Source organism: Silene latifolia, chromosome Y (genome assembly GCF_048544455.1).
Source record: "Silene latifolia isolate original U9 population chromosome Y, ASM4854445v1, whole genome shotgun sequence".
Taxonomy (NCBI): domain Eukaryota; kingdom Viridiplantae; phylum Streptophyta; class Magnoliopsida; order Caryophyllales; family Caryophyllaceae; genus Silene; species Silene latifolia.
In genome coordinates, this window is record NC_133538.1 from 381,051,261 (window position 1) to 381,070,337 (window position 19,077).

General features: G+C 40.6%; 1 protein-coding gene and 1 long non-coding RNA gene across 3 annotated transcripts; both read right to left on the minus strand.

Annotated features, from left to right (window-relative positions):
• Positions 1–5,496: 5,496 nt before the first annotated feature.
• LOC141631948 (uncharacterized) lies at positions 5,497–6,105 on the minus strand. Its single transcript, XM_074444548.1, has one exon. It carries the CDS (start codon positions 6,103–6,105, stop codon positions 5,497–5,499), a length of 609 nt encoding a protein of 202 aa, XP_074300649.1.
• An 871-nt stretch (positions 6,106–6,976) lies between these two features.
• On the minus strand, positions 6,977–10,301 carry LOC141634192 (uncharacterized). Of its 2 annotated transcripts, XR_012538954.1 has the most exons (5): positions 10,214–10,301; positions 9,575–9,935; positions 9,424–9,469; positions 9,066–9,108; positions 6,977–8,976 (listed from the first exon to the last, which is right to left on the minus strand). It is a non-coding gene; the product is annotated as an uncharacterized LOC141634192 (long non-coding RNA). The 2 variants fall into 2 exon arrangements; XR_012538953.1 differs by lacking the exon at positions 9,424–9,469.
• Positions 10,302–19,077: the final 8,776 nt, after the last annotated feature.

Below are 19,077 nucleotides of genomic sequence, written 5' to 3' on the forward strand. Positions count from 1 at the left end.
TGTTATTGAATATATATATATATATATATATAAACACGCATTTTCAGATTTCATGAAAAGCAGTCAAACTCAGAGCCTCCAGTTCAACACTAGAATCACTCTAACCTATTCTATTCCATTCCATTCCAACACCTCCAACCAAACAAACAGTGAAAGTATAAAAGTTGAGCTTTGAATTCAAAGGTAGGGAATTATTTCTAAATTGAAACTATTCAAAGCTAAAATAGTGATAGAAAAGAAGCAAGGTAGAATGCACATATAATAATCAAAGAGTTTGGGATTTAAGTACCTCTACTCAGCAGCTCGAATGACATCCATTGAGTTCTGCTGCGCAGTTTGTCTATACTGAGTAACTTGTTCCAGAGAAGGAGTCGTCTGGTGCTTCTCTTGGTGATGTTCTTCTCGCGTCCGTGTGCAGTCACCTTGCTGTGTGCCAGCATCGTGTTGCTTCGATTGGGCATACCTATTTCATTACACATTTTCACACACATAGAGTCAGAGTCAGAGCACTACCATGATCATCTATTGGAGTATTGTCCTCTATATAAAGATACTCCAAGGGGATTGACTAGCTAGTTTATCAACAACATTTTATTCGTTTGCTTTTTTAATTCGTTATCAGGTAATTTATCTAAAAATAATGATTGAGACGGAGAGATTATAATAAAGCTATAAGAGGTAGGTGGTAAATGAGGCACTACCTTTGTTCGGCAATAATATGAGCGGCCTGATCAGATGGAATTTGATACTTGTGTTCTTCCATACCAGCCCTACTCTTCCTTTGCCCCTCTTCCTCCTCAAACCCTCCCATTTTACCCTCAACCCGATTAACCCGTTTATCAGGTTTAAATATAACCATTTTAAAGAAGACCAATTGAATAGTATAAACCCAGAAAAGCCCTCAAATAGTCGTTGCCTATTTGAACACCACCTTTCATCACCAATCAGCGGCATCAACAACCACGAGCAGCCTCGTTTCCTTCAACTGCTTCAACACCAACAGCCGCAGCAGCAGCTCGTCACCATCCCTTCATCTCCTCCCTCTCCATTCACACCTGCCCCACGACTCAACCGAGCCCACAAAACTCCATCAACCCCAGACTCGAGTCATAACAGCATCGAAACTTAACACATACTTCAATTTCAGCTCAAAACCCGACTCCATAAGGACCATAACCTGTCCTGCTCCTCCAATCAGCCGGACATCAATTCAACCACCAATTCACTCGATCCCATTAAATGTCGAGTCACCAATTCGGCCACCATAATTTCATTCCTAATTCACGAAACCCTAATTTCACAGAAATAATAATCAATTTTGAAAATTTACCTCGAATTAACAGGATTCATTGATTGAATAATCATCGAAAAGTTAATTGTCGAAGAGTTTGTTCATCAGGTATGTCACGATCGAGGGAAGTGAAAGAATATCATATTCGAAGAGCTAGAGTGATGGTGGAAGGTTTTGATAGTCGAAGAGAGAGAAAGAACGATGATAGAGAAAATAATTTTGAGAAAATGAAGCAGATCAGAAGGTTTAGGGAGGTGTTGTTGCGATGATTTGGACTTTTGGAGTATGGTTGAGTCAATCTCAGCCTTCCATAGGATTATTTAGATCGGATGGCTATAAGTGGTTCTAATGGTTCTCATTATACTAGTGGTTCTCACCGGATCTCGACCCTATATATATATATATATATATATATATATATATACTTATTGAGATGAATAAAATGATGATAATTGAATCCTTTCCTTGAATTCTCTCTGTATTTCCTGATTTCTCTCTTTACATTTCTCTCTCTTTCTTATTCTATAACACATTATTAACACGTAACTCTGTTTGAGCGGTAATTGATTTTTCACTTGTTTCTCTATTACTCCGTATTTCACCAGGATAATGCTCTAATTGTCTCACTTCATTATTTTTTCTTTCTCATGTATGATGACAATACTTCACTGGAATCAACAAGAACTATTCATAGCATGATTAATTAAGCTTGTTTAATATATTTTTTTTGAAATAAAACCACAAGGGTTTTAAATTATATTAACTAAATCAAGTGAAACAAATTCGGCAATGTTTGGAGGATGATCCTCATACCAAATTCTTCTCCCTAGCTGCCAAGGCCACATATGAGCTAATTCATGAGCCACTCTATTAAACTGACGTCTAGCAAATAAAAACTCAACACATTCAAAAGATAAACATAAATCGTAAATCTCATCATAAATAAGAAAAATATCACTCCTTCCGGTGCTCCTCTTCTTTAAATATTGAATCACGTTCAAACAGTCACTTTCGATCGTCACTCTTGCAATACCATGTCTTCTTACTTCAGCTAGCCCCAAGAGGACCGCTTCTGCTTCAAGTATCTTAGGCTCCCTCTCATCTTGTTATTGCAGCGCCACACTCCACTTCACACTACCCCTAGCGTCTCGACACACCACTCCCAACCCCGAACCCTGTCCGCAAACAATTCCCGCGTCCACATTAACTTTACACCAGCCATCCCTCGGCCGCTCCCACCTTCCCACCGTCATGCCGTGATCTATACCTGGACCCCCCACCACCTGTGTACCCGCCTCCTGCATCTCTTCTACTAACTCTTGCACCCTGCTCAACACGTCCTGCACACACATATAGCGTCCCTCAAAGATCGACTTATTCCTCGCCTCCCATATTGCCCAGCACCCAGTCATCAAGGTCACACAATCTTCCATATTCGCTTCTCGCATCATTGCCTCGCCCCACCTCCCTCATCGTATCCAACCCCAACCCATCCCATACTCCCCCAACCCAGTCACAACCTCATACAACATGTAGACAAGTATCCACATCATACGAACAAATAGGACATCCACCAGCTACCCCACTTAGGCGACGAGCTAAATTATGCTTAGTAGCTATAGCTTCATTACACAGCTGCCAGAAGAATACTTTGATCCGCGGGAGGACCGGTACTTTCCAAATCTTGTTCCATAACCATCTTTCTTGGGCAAAGCCTGACTGCTCCGCCAACTCTTCCCCTTCCCCATCCTGTGCCCAATAAGCTGACCTCACCGAGTAGTTACCATCCTGCGTCAGATCCCAACACCACTCATCTGGTTGGTCCCTTCCACTAAGACGAATTTTTGAAATTCTCTCAACCTTTAATGGCAGAAACAAGCTCGTGACCACCTCCTGATTCCACGCACGACCCCCCGGCAACAATAATTCAGCTACTCTCATATTCAAATCCGCATTACCTAATGGCGAAAGAACGAACTTCGACTTCGACTCCTGAATCCACGGGTCTACCCAAACCCGTGTCCTCATCTCATTTCCAATGCGCTTCTTAGCTGCTAAACTGATGACATCACGTGCCTCCCATATACCCCTCCATGTATAGCTTCGATTTGTTCCTAACTCGGCCTCCATAAACTCGGTATTAGGAAAATACTTCGCTTTCATAACCCGCGTTAGAAACGAACTCTCCTCAGTCATGAGCCGCCATCCTTGCTTTCCAAACAAAGCCCTATAAAATTTATTGAAGTCCCGAAACCCCAGTCCACCCCTAGCCTTCGGCATACAGAGCTTATCCCAAGCTAACCATGCCATCTTCCGCTTTCCACCCTCTGAACCCCACCAAAATTTAGAGACAACAGCACATAATTCGTCGCAAAAGTTAGCTGGTATTTTAAACACACTCATAGCATATGTAGGAATTGGTTGGGCTATTGCCTTTATCAACACTTCCCGACTGGCTTTACTAAGTAGTAAAACCCTCCAACCTTGCAACTTCTTACTAAGCTTGTCTCTAATAATTCTCGTGACCACATGCTTCGAGTGACCTACAATGGTCGGTAAACCTAAATATCGATCATGTACATCAACTACACGTACGCCCAAGACTACCGCCACTTGCCGTCTCCAATCCTCTCTCGTTCCCTTACTAAAAGACACTGTCGTCTTATCAAAATTAACTAACTGCCTAGATGCCACCTCATACTCCCTAAGAATAGCCTTTAATCTCATTGCTTCTGCCTCATTTGCCTTTACAAAAAATATACTATCGTCTACAAAAAGTAAATGAGACACAACCGGCGCCGTCACAGCAATACGAATCCTATGAATTGAATTATTCTCCACTGCTCTTCTAATAAGACTAGACAGAACCTCAGCACACAATATAAACAAATACGGAGAAATCGGATCACCCTGCCTCAACCCCCTAGTCGGGCTAAACATCTCAGAATTTTTACCATTGACCAGAATTTCATACCTGACCGATGTCACACACTCCATAACTCGCCCTACCCATAAATCATCAAATACCATACGCTCCAAAAGCTCTCTCAAAAAAGACAATTCGACCCTGTCATACGCCTTAGACATATCTAATTTAAGAGCCATATGCCCTCCACCACCCCTCGAATTTTTCATATAATGAAACATTTCGAAAGCCAGAAGGATACTGTCTGTAATAATACGACCAGGAGTGAACGCACTCTGATTCTCAGAGACAATATCTCCTAAGAACAGCTTCAATCTATTAGCCAAAACCTTCGAAACGATCTTATATAACACATTACACAAACTTATAGGCCTAAAATCAACCATCTTATCCGGAGCTTTCTTTTTAGGAATTAAGACAATATGAGTGAGATTCATGTTATCTGGCATCGGTGCACCATTAAGGATACTTAAGACTTGACGAACTACAGACGGTCCCACTATGTGCCAGTAGGTCTAAAAAAATAACCCATTCATTCCATCAGGCCCCAGAGCTTTGAGCCGATTCATCTGATTTAATGCTTGCACAACCTCCTCCCCCGTGTACTGAGCTCGCAACCCTTCATTCATCTCCTTGGTCACACGCCCTTCAACACCCCGCATAATATCCCCAAAATTAGTCGGTCTCGTCGTAGTAAACAGCTGCTTAAAGTACTCCACTGCCACGCCCGCAACTTCCTCGGTCTTCTCAACCACCCTACCCGCATCATCAACAAGTCGATGTATGTGATTTCGTTGCTTCCTCTGACTAGCCTTACGATGAAAAAACTTCGTGTTTTTGTCCCCTTCCTTCAGCCATATTGCACGGGAACGCTATCTCCCAAAAAGTTCCTCCTGCTGCAGTAGCTTAGATATATCCCTAATCACTCGTCTCCTCTCTTCCACGTCCCTGGCCGACACATCTCCCTCATTAAGCACCTTAAGCCTTGCTCGCTTCGTCCGCAGCTCCTTTACCACATTCCCAATACTTAGCCCTTCCAATTAAGAAGATCTCTAGCACAATTCTCAATCGTCGCAAGCACATCACCTTCATCTCGCTCCCAAGCCCTCCTGATTGTATCCTCACACCCTTCTTCCCCGAACCACACATGCTCAAAATAAAACTTCTTCCTCGGCCCACATTCATCCCTTAACCTCCTATCAAACACTACCCTCAAGGGAGCGTGGTTAGACCACTCCCTATCCAGGTGGAAAAGATGCCCATAAGGAAACAAATCGAACTAGTCTCCCGTAGCCATAGCTCTATTAATCCTGCTCTGTCTGTTATCCTCACTACTCTGTCCATTGTCAAACGTGAATGCATAACCCTCAGAGGGTATGTCTCGAAGCCCACACTCATCAACAGCATCCCTAAAATTATTCATTTGCCATTGGGCACTCTCCCCTCCTTTCATTTCACTAGAAAAAAGAACTTCATTATAATCACCAACACACAGCCAAGGACCCGCCGATTCCGAAGCTAAGAGTCGAAGAAGATCCCATGAGAGATGCATATCTTGAATAGATGGCCACCTAAAAAAACCCGTAACTCTACTCTTAATCTTCCCCATCTCAACGTCGAAGTCCATGTGATGCACTGACGCACTCCGAAGGGTACAACGAACATTATCATGCCACAAGAACGCCAACCCCCCTGACCTGCCCACACTATCTACAGCAACTCCATTGTACCCGTCAAACCTACTCCACACCCTCTGCATCTCCCTACTACTCAATTTAGTTTCACACAAAAAAACCACACTAGCCTCCTCCCTCCTGAGCAGATTTTTCAAGCCGCCTACTGCATCGGGGTTGCCCAGCCCCCTGCAATTAAGGTTCAAAAGATTCATAATGTCAGGCGGAGTTGAGCTCCCTTAACCTCCGCCTCAGGTGAACGTACACCCATGTCGATCTGTAGTCTCTTACTTGCCAATTCCCAAGCTTGTTTAATATTTTGGATCACCAAGTGTATGTACTATCAACACGTCTATCCGATCCAAAGCATATAATTCCGCTAATCTATTTATTTTAGTTTTTTCTTTTACTACAATGATTTTTTTTTCTAATCTCATATCAATACAAAACGAGAAGATCTCCTATCAATATAATGTGAAATTATCTCATATCAATATGATGTGAGATTATATCCTATCAATATAACATGGATAATCTCCTATCATTATAATGTGAGAACGGTAATTTTTCAATATGAGATTTTGTAGTCATTGTATTATACTACCTCCAATCCGATCCAAACTACCCACTTACTTTTGGGTGGTCTTCGAGGCGACACTTTGACCGCGTTTTTCTTCCTTTGTATGTAATTTTTTTTTTTACAAAAAATATAATTTATGAAAGATATTTTCATAATACAACTAAATATGTAAATTTTATCGTTCAAAGTTTTATATTTTTATGTGGATTAACGGTCAAACATTTCAAAGTTTGACCTCCAAAAAGCGAGTGGATAGTTTGCATTGGATTGGAGGGAGTATTTATTTATTTATTTTCTCATTATATGTGTATAATAATTTTGTTTTATTTTCGTTATGTACATCTCGCTTTATTTTTTCTCCCTATAACACCATCTCAAATGCGTCTTAATAGCTCGATTACCAAATTTACATTGCTAGAATAAAGGATATATTTCCTTCTTATTATATAACAATATATTAATTAATTATATCTCATAAATCACAAATATTGTGTCAATGACTCTTGAACTATTGGATAATACATTATTTAATCATCACTAGTCGTTGCGCCGCGCCCTCCTGGTCGCGGACCCCTGATTTGTGGTTCTATATCGTCTTCCACTTAAATATCGTCTGTCAGTCTATAGCTGCGCAGTGCTCACCGTACTTTCCACTGAACTGATAGACTTCCAACTCACCCCACGGGGTGGTTGTAACTTCTTCGGTTAGTTCAAACCATTTTGGGATAAACTTGACGCCATGGGATTCTCGATTCCTTTTTTCTGCTCCGACTTTCATCCAAACTGAAAACCGGACAGAGTAACAATAGTCAGAACCAAACAACAGAAAATTTTACTTTCTAAAACAGAAATCTATTCGGAGGGAAACTGTTGGTCAATGAAGTTTAAGTAGTTAATCTCAATTCAACAAAATCTGTTAATTCAAGAACCACAACTAACTGTGAGGTGGGTTCTCTTCTCCAAATCAATGTGATAAATTGTCGAAATTGAATAACATATGATAGTTGATGGATCATTCTTCGATAAAACTTTAATCTACCTTTAAAATTGGTAAAGTATATGCAAACAAAAAAAAAAAGCGGGGAAAGATTAAAATCCTGCTCTTTTCTGTACCGTCTCTGGATAAATCACCTATTTCAGAAGAAATCTATCCAACCTTAAATGTGAGTCAGAAGCCAACAATTTCTTGGGAGCTGTGTCAAAGCTGCCTATCTTGTGAGCAAAGAGAGTATAATGAAATTGGTCATTTTTGGGGGTAACTACCAAATGTCATACCTGCGCACCCAATGTATCGTCTACAATTGAGGGTAAATGGAAAACAAACTTAATAGGAACTTAATGCTGTAAAAGTAACACAGTTCACTGACTCAAAAGGTGCTTGAATCAGGGAATATAGAATATTTGATATGTCGTCCAGCATATTTACAGAGCACAAAGAGTGACTAACTTCAGCTTTTGGACAACATTTAGCCGTAACCCTCGGGCAATTAGATCAAAGCACTCTTGTAGATCTAGTATAACTGGTATAATTTCCATTTTAGTTACCTTAAGAAATTATCGGAAAATATTTTCATGCTTAGGTAGTGAGAACACAAATTCTTGTTTAAGATGGGTGTATCCATCTTAAACTTAAAACGGGTCAAATAACATAGATAAGACAAATGCATAATGCCCAGATATTACCCAAAAAACATGTCTTATCTATGCAAGTGGGATGTTATTTAGCCCGATTTAATCTTGACGGATATATTCGTCCTAAAGAGAGACTAATTGGAGATAGAAAGATGTCTGTCCTGTGACTAACTTCTGAGTTCTGACAATACACCGGCAAATGATAGCCCTAGAAGTTATAATCAAAACAATGGGCAACAGATTTTCCTGACATCAAGCCTAAAAAGTAAGATCCGAAAATCTGAGACTAATTGCACGTGGTATAAAGGTAATCTCTCATTACTGTGTTTGCAGGCATCTCAAGACGTGCTTCTCAAGAAGTGCTGGCGTACAGCGTAAACTCAGAAATTCGACACATTCTAAAGGCAGGAAAGAGTGGCCCGGTTATAAACATATGCCATCTGTAAGCACCAAACCAGAAGCCACGGATCAAAATACTAAGCGATAACAAGCAATAAGATGTAAAGACGCTAACAGGGACATGCTATTCAAAAAACAACCAAGCGGAATTCAAAAAGGCCGGGTTAAAATCAATAGCTGTGGGATCACGCTCAACTCCTCCTGAAGTTGACAGTGCAGATCTCAAGCAAATCCCAAAACACCGCATATAACAAACTCAATTTTAAACATCATGAAATAAAGGAAACCAAACCAACCTTAGTAAATAAAGAGCAGCAATGCAAAAAACACAAGATACCCCAACAAAGTAAGAATAAAATAGTAAACGATAAGATAATAAAAAACGCAAAAGAAATCCTGAAAAAGAAAATTAATTAGCGTGAGAATCATTATCTCGCATTCTGACCTCAAACTCTCATTACACAGCCCGATACAACTGCAATCACAACAATTTCAATCTACATAAACAAAAGCAATAGAAGGAAGTGCATAGCTCAAAAAAAAAAAAAGTGTTAGAATCATTACCTAGTGTTCTGAGCTTAAACTCTCACTCCGTATCCTGAGACAACTGCAACAAAAACAATGGGCCGCGTGAATTTATGCACTGATTTTCTATTACTTAATCAATTCATGCTTATAGACTAACCCCAATGTTTTTTAGCAAAATGATAAAATATATAAAAAAATCCACGCATAAAACAATTTCGTTAAAACCACTATTTAAAACCAAGACCCAACCCTTGTCAAAAGGCTTGTACCTCATCCAAATACAAACAGAACATCGAAGTATAACCGCATCAGCAAAACAGAAGAAATACTATATATACAATAAGAAACTATTACAATGACATTTTAAATCAATCAGAAGAGACGAAACCGTAACTGGATAGACTATTTGTTTATCGTCCGAGATGGAGGTTCTAGCCGTTCTGTGAGGATAAAGATGATACAATGAGGAAGTGTTGGAAAGTGAACCAAAACGAATTCTAAATCAACAAAAAATAATGACGATTTAGATTTGGGAGTTCACTAACCTAAGACGAGAAACAACAATTCAAAATTCAGCAATGCCACTGCCTGTAGTCTGAGGCATGCCGCAAATCGCCACTTCAAAAACAACTACAACCACACTCCAAAGAAATAAATAGGGTGAGACTGAGGTAGGACTCGTAATTTAGGATGAGGTAGGAGTGTCGAAGAGGGAAAGAAGGGAGAAGAGAAGAGGGAAATAGGATACCCTAACAAACTAAGACTAAATCAATAAAAGAAATAACCTAGCGGAATTGAAATAGTCAAGGTTAAAAGCAATACATGTGGACTCAAGACCAAATTCCTCCTGAAATTGGCAGCTAGATCACCAAGAATTCCGTAATACCGCATATAACAGACCCAACTCTAAACACCATGACAAAGAAAAAAAGGAAAAAAACAGCTCTGGTTAATAAACACAAGGTACCCAAACAAACAACGACAAACAATGAACAAAAAAACCAAACAGAATTTAAAAGTCTAGATTAAAATCAATACATGTGGACTCACATGAACATTTGCAAACTCTAAGCTACCAAGCCAAAAAACCAACACCAAAACCCTAGGTATACAGTAATAATAGTAAAATAAAAATTGAGGAAAAAAGAAAGAGCTGTAAGAGTTTAGGCCAGTGTAATCAGTACCCGTGTTTTGGCCTTGTCGATGCTCCTGACAACCTTAAAGCGCTTCCAAGATCAATCTGTCGCCCCCCTGTGTACACTGAAACAACAATGTTTGACATTGTAAAACTCAGTCCGAGAAAGGCGAGATAAAAACAGAAACAAAGAAAAAATAAATGCCAAGGCATGCAGCACATGTTTCCCGCCCACAGGCTCCTCACCAGCACATATTTCCAATCCCAAGAGCATCCTCCTCTTGACGCCATATCAAGGAGCTAAAAACACCTGCTTCGATTCATCAACATAATAAATAATGACGAGGGTAAATGGAGATGAAGAATACATATCTAATGGGAAAAACAAGCTAAATAAAACCACAACCCATGCTAACCTTTTAAAACAAATGAAAGCAATTCCAATCCCAGGAGCATTCACGAGGTGCCATACCGAGCAGCTAGGAATCCCTTACTGAGCAGCTAGGAAACCCTAGATCTAAAGGTCAACACAATAAACAACAATGAGGATACATGATGACGAAAATGACGTGTCTGGCCGAACAAACAACAAGCTAACTTAAATCATACCCACACTTACCTTATAAAAAAAAGGAAAGCAGTTCCAATCCAAGGAGCATCCCAAGGTACCATACCGAGCAGCGAAGAAACTTTGGATTTAAATATCAATATAATAAACAACAACGATTGCAAACGGGCCGGAAATACATACTCAACTGAACAAAGGATAAAGCTAAATAAAACCATAACCCACGCTAACCTTTTAAAAAATACGATGAAAGTGCAGCAGCGACCTCAGTCCCAGTATAATACTAACAACTCCAGGCTTAACATATAATATCGATAGACATTGAAACAACAATGAATAGGATGGTAAATCCAAAGCTCTTAGGAATTATAGAAAAATTTCCCGCTAATTAAATGGACGCCCAACCCTGAAGATTTTCACATTAACCAAAACACAGTGCATACCAACAACCCACTATGATCTCTCGAGTAATACAGCTAAATCGTCCCTTCAACCCTAAATAAGCATAGCCAACAACAATAAATAGCCTGTTATACCGCTCACCTCTTAGGAGCTCAGGAGATTTAAGAGGATCATCCACCAATTAAACGAGAGCCAAAACCTGTAGATATCTAGACACGAAGACAGCAACACTAATCAGAAGACAAGTACATCAACAATGCATTAAGATCTCTCCAAGAAAGTCACATTTGTAGACTCACATACCCCAAAAAAATAGAACACCGAAAGCAACGGGGTTTCTTTAGAAAAAAAGCGTAAATTAAACAGATCAACAAATTTAGCAATGAATTACCTACCGGTCCACAAACCCTCAATTTGACACAATCTCATCTCAATGAACCTAGGATAGATTAAAAGAAAATTATAGATGATGAAATCAAAACTAAGAAAGCTGCAAAATTATTGATGATAACATCGAATAAAGATGAGACTGTCTCACAAAGTAAGAAACAAGGAAAAAGGTAAGGGGGATAACTGAGAAGCCGCTGGTTTGTCGAATTGGAGCTGAAAGAGAACCATTCGGGTTGAATCATTGGTTGAAGTTGCCATAAAAAGCTGCAAAATTCAGTCAACAAACAGGTTAGTAAGTGGAAGGAAATAACGGAAATGTAGAAAACAACAGAGAACCAAATCATTCTTTTTAAAGTGGAAGGAAATAACAGAGAAGCAGCTGCAATCGAAATTGAAATCGGAACAAAGACCAAAAGCCTCAGGAATACAATAATCATTTTTAAAAATTGTCTAATTCAACTACAACAATGCAGCCAAGTTCTTTACCTCTTACCTCTTAAAAAGAGGGGAAAAAAAGAGTTGGCAAGACCAACAACCCCATTTTTCTATCTAGGTTCTCGTCTAATTCAACTACAACAACACAAATAATAAAAATTCGGATTAAACTGAACAAAGAACCAATGGTGCTAAAGAAGGGGAAATCAACAAACCCTAATTTTTAAAGATCGCCTAATTCAACTACAATAACACAATTAACAATAAATCGGCACAAATTAAATTAAATTGAACAAAAACAACAATGAAAATAATCAACAACGAAGATGATAACTACCTATATGGATGCGCAGCAACAGTAGGGAAGAAAGAAATCATCTCAAAAATTAACCTGCTCAAAAATAAAGAAAAGTTGAACGAACTTAGATTCATATTAGTCATATAACCCAGAAAACGAAGACTAAACTAACCCGGAATAATAAATTCGATAATGGCCCAGAAAAAAATAAGTAGTCGTCATCATCGTGTGAGGGTTGATAGAAGATTGAAGTGAAGAATGAAGGAGACCAATGTGATATTTGAGAGGAACTGGGTGGGTGAGAGTGAGATGAGTAGTGAGATGTAAGACAGGAATGGAGAGAGGTCGGCTTTTTAGAGGGAGAAGTGATGACCTAAATCTGTGGATGAGAGTATATAGCAGAGATGGAAGGTGGAGATTAGGTGTGGAAATCCAACGGCAGAGGGGGATCTTGTGCATTACTATTCATCGCTACAGTATCAAAAACTTCATTCTTTTTAAAGGTTTAGGGAAAAACAAGCTAAATAAAACCACAACCCATGCTAACCTTTTAAAACAAATGAAAGCAATTCCAATCCCAGGAGCATTCACGAGGTGCCATACCGAGCAGCTAGGAATCCCTTACTGAGCAGCTAGGAAACCCTAGATCTAAAGGTCAACACAATAAACAACAATGAGGATACATGATGACGAAAATGACGTGTCTGGCCGAACAAACAACAAGCTAACTTAAATCATACCCACACTTACCTTATAAAAAAAAGGAAAGCAGTTCCAATCCAAGGAGCATCCCAAGGTACCATACCGAGCAGCGAAGAAACTTTGGATTTAAATATCAATATAATAAACAACAACGATTGCAAACGGGCCGGAAATACATACTCAACTGAACAAAGGATAAAGCTAAATAAAACCATAACCCACGCTAACCTTTTAAAAAATACGATGAAAGTGCAGCAGCGACCTCAGTCCCAGTATAATACTAACAACTCCAGGCTTAACATATAATATCGATAGACATTGAAACAACAATGAATAGGATGGTAAATCCAAAGCTCTTAGGAATTATAGAAAAATTTCCCGCTAATTAAATGGACGCCCAACCCTGAAGATTTTCACATTAACCAAAACACAGTGCATACCAACAACCCACTATGATCTCTCGAGTAATACAGCTAAATCGTCCCTTCAACCCTAAATAAGCATAGCCAACAACAATAAATAGCCTGTTATACCGCTCACCTCTTAGGAGCTCAGGAGATTTAAGAGGATCATCCACCAATTAAACGAGAGCCAAAACCTGTAGATATCTAGACACGAAGACAGCAACCTAATCAGAAGACAAGTACATCAACAATGCATTAAGATCTCTCCAAGAAAGTCACATTTGTAGACTCACATACCCCAAAAAAATAGAACACCGAAAGCAACGGGATTTCTTTAGAAAAAAAGCGTAAATTAAACAGATCAACAAATTTAGCAATGAATTACCTACCGGTCCACAAACCCTCAATTTGACACAATCTCATCTCAATGAACCTAGGATAGATTAAAAGAAAATTATAGATGATGAAATCAAAACTAAGAAAGCTGCAAAATTATTGATGATAACATCGAATAAAGATGAGACTGTCTCACAAAGTAAGAAACAAGGAAAAAGGTAAGGGGGATAACTGAGAAGCCGCTGGTTTGTCGAATTGGAGCTGAAAGAGAACCATTCGGGTTGAATCATTGGTTGAAGTTGCCATAAAAAGCTGCAAAATTCAGTCAACAAACAGGTTAGTAAGTGGAAGGAAATAACGGAAATGTAGAAAACAACAGAGAACCAAATCATTCTTTTTAAAGTGGAAGGAAATAACAGAGAAGCAGCTGCAATCGAAATTGAAATCGGAACAAAGACCAAAAGCCTCAGGAATACAATAATCATTTTTAAAAATTGTCTAATTCAACTACAACAATGCAGCCAAGTTCTTTACCTCTTACCTCTTAAAAAGAGGGGAAAAAAAGAGTTGGCAAGACCAACAACCCCATTTTTCTATCTAGGTTCTCGTCTAATTCAACTACAACAACACAAATAATAAAAATTCGGATTAAATTGAACAAAGAACCAATGGTGCTAAAGAAGGGGAAATCAACAAACCCTAATTTTTAAAGATCGCCTAATTCAACTACAATAACACAATTAACAATAAATCGGCACAAATTAAATTAAATTAAATTGAACAAAAACAACAATGAAAATAATCAACAACGAAGATGATAACTACCTATATGGATGCGCAACAACAGTAGGGAAGAAAGAAATCATCTCAAAAATTAACCTGCTCAAAAATAAAGAAAAGTTGAACGAACTTAGATTCATATTAGTCATATAACCAAGAAAACGAAGACTAAACTAACCCGGAATAATAAATTCGATAATGGCCCAGAAAAAAATAAGTAGTCGTCATCATCGTGTGAGGGTTGATAGAAGATTGAAGTGAAGAATGAAGGAGACCAATGTGATATTTGAGAGGAACTGGGTGGGTGAGAGTGAGATGAGTAGTGAGATGTAAGACAGGAATGGAGAGAGGTCGGCTTTTTAGAGGGAGAAGTGATGACCTAAATCTGTGGATGAGAGTATATAGCAGAGATGGAAGGTGGAGATTAGGTGTGGAAATCCAACGGCAGAGGGGGATCTTGTGCATTACTATTCATCGCTACAGTATCAGAAACTTCATTCTTTTTAAAGGTTTAGGATAGGATGGTGGAATTTGTATTCATAGTGGTACGTAAGTGCACTATTTTGTTGGTAAGGCACAAATGGTTTTGATTAGCCGCTCACCAATTTGCATTTTTTACTCAAAAACGTGTCTATACGTTGTGTGTGGCATGTGTATGTAAAATGTTGAGTTAAAAAGCTTTCGGTGTCATTTGTTTGGGCTAAAAATAGCATAATAAGGAAGACCCACTTAATAAAATAAATGGTTATGAGAGGAATAATAAGGAGTAAGGAAGCCCGTAATAGGAAAAAGGAGAAACGGCTGAAAGAAGACCACCGACCCATCAGAGAAGACCTCCGGATTAGGGAAAGACAAGTTAGGGAGAAGTTAGGGAGATCAGGGAGAATTGGGAAAGGCGGCCGAGTTTGGAAAGAGTCCATATGGAAATTATATTCCCTTTCCATAATCAAAGTAAGACATATCTAGGGTTCTTACCCTATAAATAGCCAAGGAAGCAAATCAAGAAGGACATTCAGATATTCACATATTCAACAACACGTTCACACATTCACATTCAAGAACACATCCACACCACGGCATTAGCATATTATTATACTCAAATATACATCCGTCCAAGATCTTGCAGGCCTGATGCCTAGCGCCAGCAGGATTAGCTTTACGCCTCAATTGTAATCATCCTCCTATTCAAGTAGTGCAATATTTGGCAGGGTACCGTCCCTCCTGCGGTTGTTCCCACATTGGGTTTTCCGCGTCACCAAATCTCACGTGTCAATTTACATTACGTACTTATTTTTCTATTTACTTATCAAACATACGAACAATTATACAATCAACCAACGAGTAAGACCGCATTGACCCTAATCAATCAACTTGGTAAAAAATACCTAAACAGTTTGGCGCCCACCGTGAGGAATTGTGGTCGTCAATCGTTGATACTCTAGATAGACAATGGATAAGCAAGCATCGGACACCGTGTCAGGGAGCAGACAACCATCGCCACCACCGCCCTCTACTCAAAATCTAACATCAACAGTAGTTACACAGGCTCCCGGACACACCTCAAGAATCATACCTACAGCAAAAACGTCTCTACCTCCTAGAACCCCTTCTGTCGCAACCCAGGCCAGATCGGATAAAGGAACGTTAAGCTCAGGCCTCACTCCACCACCTAGTCCCACACAAATCTTGCTCACTGTCGTAGAGAATCTCCAGAAAGCCATGGAAAACATGAGAAAAGATCAGAAGAAAGCTGAAGCTGAAGCAAGAAAAAGGGACAGAGAGCTCTGGGCACAGATAGACATCCTGAAGCAACAGTCTGCCACCCCAGCAAGCAGGGCAGACGTGGGAAAGTCTCCACTAGTAGATCTAACGCAGGGGGCATCAGGAATCCACTTCGATAGATACCGGCTGAACTGATAACCAGATTTGATCTGTCCACAATACCATCAGATGGAAGAATAACCCCACAAGGGCTGGGATACCTCACGCCGGATTCGCTTGGCTAGGGCATCCGGAAGCACAAGTAGGTGGCATCCCCGTCGGCCCCCCATGATCGACCGGACACTGGAGCGGGATCCGAGTCAAACCAACAAATGGACTAGCGGCGGGGACAAATCATTACAACAACTCCTCTAGCAAATGAACACATCGAGAATCTTCAAGAGCTCGGATCGAAGGCGATTCATCTAACCGGCGAGGCGTGACGGGCGGACCCAGATTCGAAAGATAACAAATCAACAAGATTGGAGTTAAAACAAATGCGAGCGAGTCCCGTGGTTGCCACCCCAACTCGAGAAAGCAGCACTAGACAGCTATGCCGACTCACCATTCGTGGACACCATATCCATCACAGCTATGCCAAAAGGGATTCACAAATCCAAATATGCCCCTCTTCGATGGCACAGCAGATCCCTTTGATCATATAAGCCAGTACAAGCAGAAAATGATGACAGTAACAACTGTAGGGCAAGTCAAGGAGGCTTGCATGTGCAAAGGGTTTGGGTCCACCCTAACAGGACCGACACTTCGATGGTTTGTGAGCCTGCCCAATAGGTCGATATCTATATTTGCTTAATTGGTGAACGCATTTACTCAACAATTCGCAAGCAGCAGAAAACCACAGAAGCACGCAGGAGATCTATACTAAATCGTCCAGGGGGTAGGAGAGAGCATTGGAGAATACAATACTAGGTTCAACAATGAGAAGGTAGCAGTATGAGAGTGCGATGTCTCAACAGCAGTAGAAGCCTTCAGAAGAGGCCTCCACCACGACTCTGACCTACACAAGCAGCTAACTATGCATCCCTGCCATAACTTCGAGGCAGTGCAGGAGAAGGCAGCTGCCGCAATCAGATTGGAGGAAGATATCCTAGCCAGAGCCAGCTTACTAAGCACGCCAAGTATTTCTAATACCTCAGCCGTGGAGAAATCGGGAAGAAAGCAAACCACCAACAAGAAGGATGAGAGGTACAGACCATATGGAAGGGGAGTCAACAGAATCGAGGAAAATCAGCAACTCCCCACACTGGCAGAGCGAGTATGGATTCACTACAGGTATCGGGGGAATCTTGAAGGCACTCAGGGAGATGGGAGATGGAGTCAGGTGGCCCAACCAACCAGTAGGGGAGCAAGCATGGAGAAAGGATAGCAAGAAGAAGTGTGAGTTCCACCGTGATATTGGGCACAACACCGAGGATTACTACAGATTACGAAGATAGATCAAGCGCCTGTATGAACAAGGAAAGCTGAGCCACCTATTACCACGTGGGGCAAGCAGCAAGATAAGGAAGGCTCCGCCAAGCCTACAGACCCACCCACATGCACCAAAATCATAAACGTGGTAACAGGCGGCTCAGACTTAAGCGGGCTGACATACTCAGAAGCTAAAAGACGTGCCACCGAGACCAAAGGAGACAGGCCATCCAATTCTTGCAGAATTTCTCACAGTGACCTACCAGCGGTCAACTTTGATGAAGGAGATACATACGATGAGCGAGAACATCAAAACGCACTTATTTTCACCTTATTAATGGCCAATTGAAAAGTCAGGAAGGTCTTGGTTCATACAGGAAGCTCGGTCAATCTAATCATGCTGAAAACTATAGAAAACATGGGATTCAGCGAGAAGGATTTGCAGAAGAAGGCTATTTCGCTAGTAGGCTTCAGCGGGAAACAACCAACTCATCAAGGCGAGATAGTCATCCCAACCTATGTGGGAGGAGTCAACAAGCAAGTCGGTACACTTGGTTATAGACGGACCCTCCACCTACAATGTCATCTTGGGAAGACCATGGCTGCACCAGATGAAGGCGGTCCCCTCAACATATCACCAGTGCATAAAGTTTCCCACACCATGGGGAGTAGAAACAATAAGAGGAGACCAGGAGGAAGCTAGAGGCTGCTATAAGAAGGCACTTAAGTGCACTGCCACCCCCCCGCATAGCAATTATTACGGAAACGACCTATTCAGACGAATACATCAAACCCCAAAGAGGAGCTGGATCAAATCAACCTGGACAAACTGCACCCAGAAAGAACCGTGCTCATTGGAGCAGGATGCACAGGAAGCTTTAGACAGCAACTAGTCAAGTTCTTACAGGATAACATGGATTGTTTTGCATGGTCACACGATGATATGATAGGAATAGACCCGTCCATCATAACGCATAAGCTTAGTGTGGACCCAAAGTGTAAACCCATCCAGCAGAGAAGAAGAAAGTTTGCAGCGGAAAGAAACAAAGTGATCAACCAAGAGGTAGATAGCATCTTTGTGACAAAGAAAAATAAGAGAAGTAAAATATCCAGAATTGCTGTCTAACGTAGTGGTGGTGCCTAAGAAGAATGGAAAGTGGAGAGTATGTGTGGACTTCACCGACCTCAACAAAGCATGCCCTAAAGATCCATTCCCGCTGCCTCATATTGATGCAATGGTGGACGCAACAGCTGGACATGATATGTTGACATTCCTGGACGCATGGAGTGGATACAATCAGATTAAGATGGATCCTGCAGATCAAGAAAAGAAGGCATTCATGTCCGAAAGAGGAATATATTCCTACAACGTCATGCCATTCGGCCTAAAGAACGCCACTCAAGCT

What these genes read in the sequence shown, in the direction of transcription:
- LOC141631948 (XM_074444548.1), bottom strand. Translation starts at nt 6,105, where the DNA reads ATGAATCTTTTGAACCTTAATTGCAGGGGGCTGGGCAACCCCGATGCA.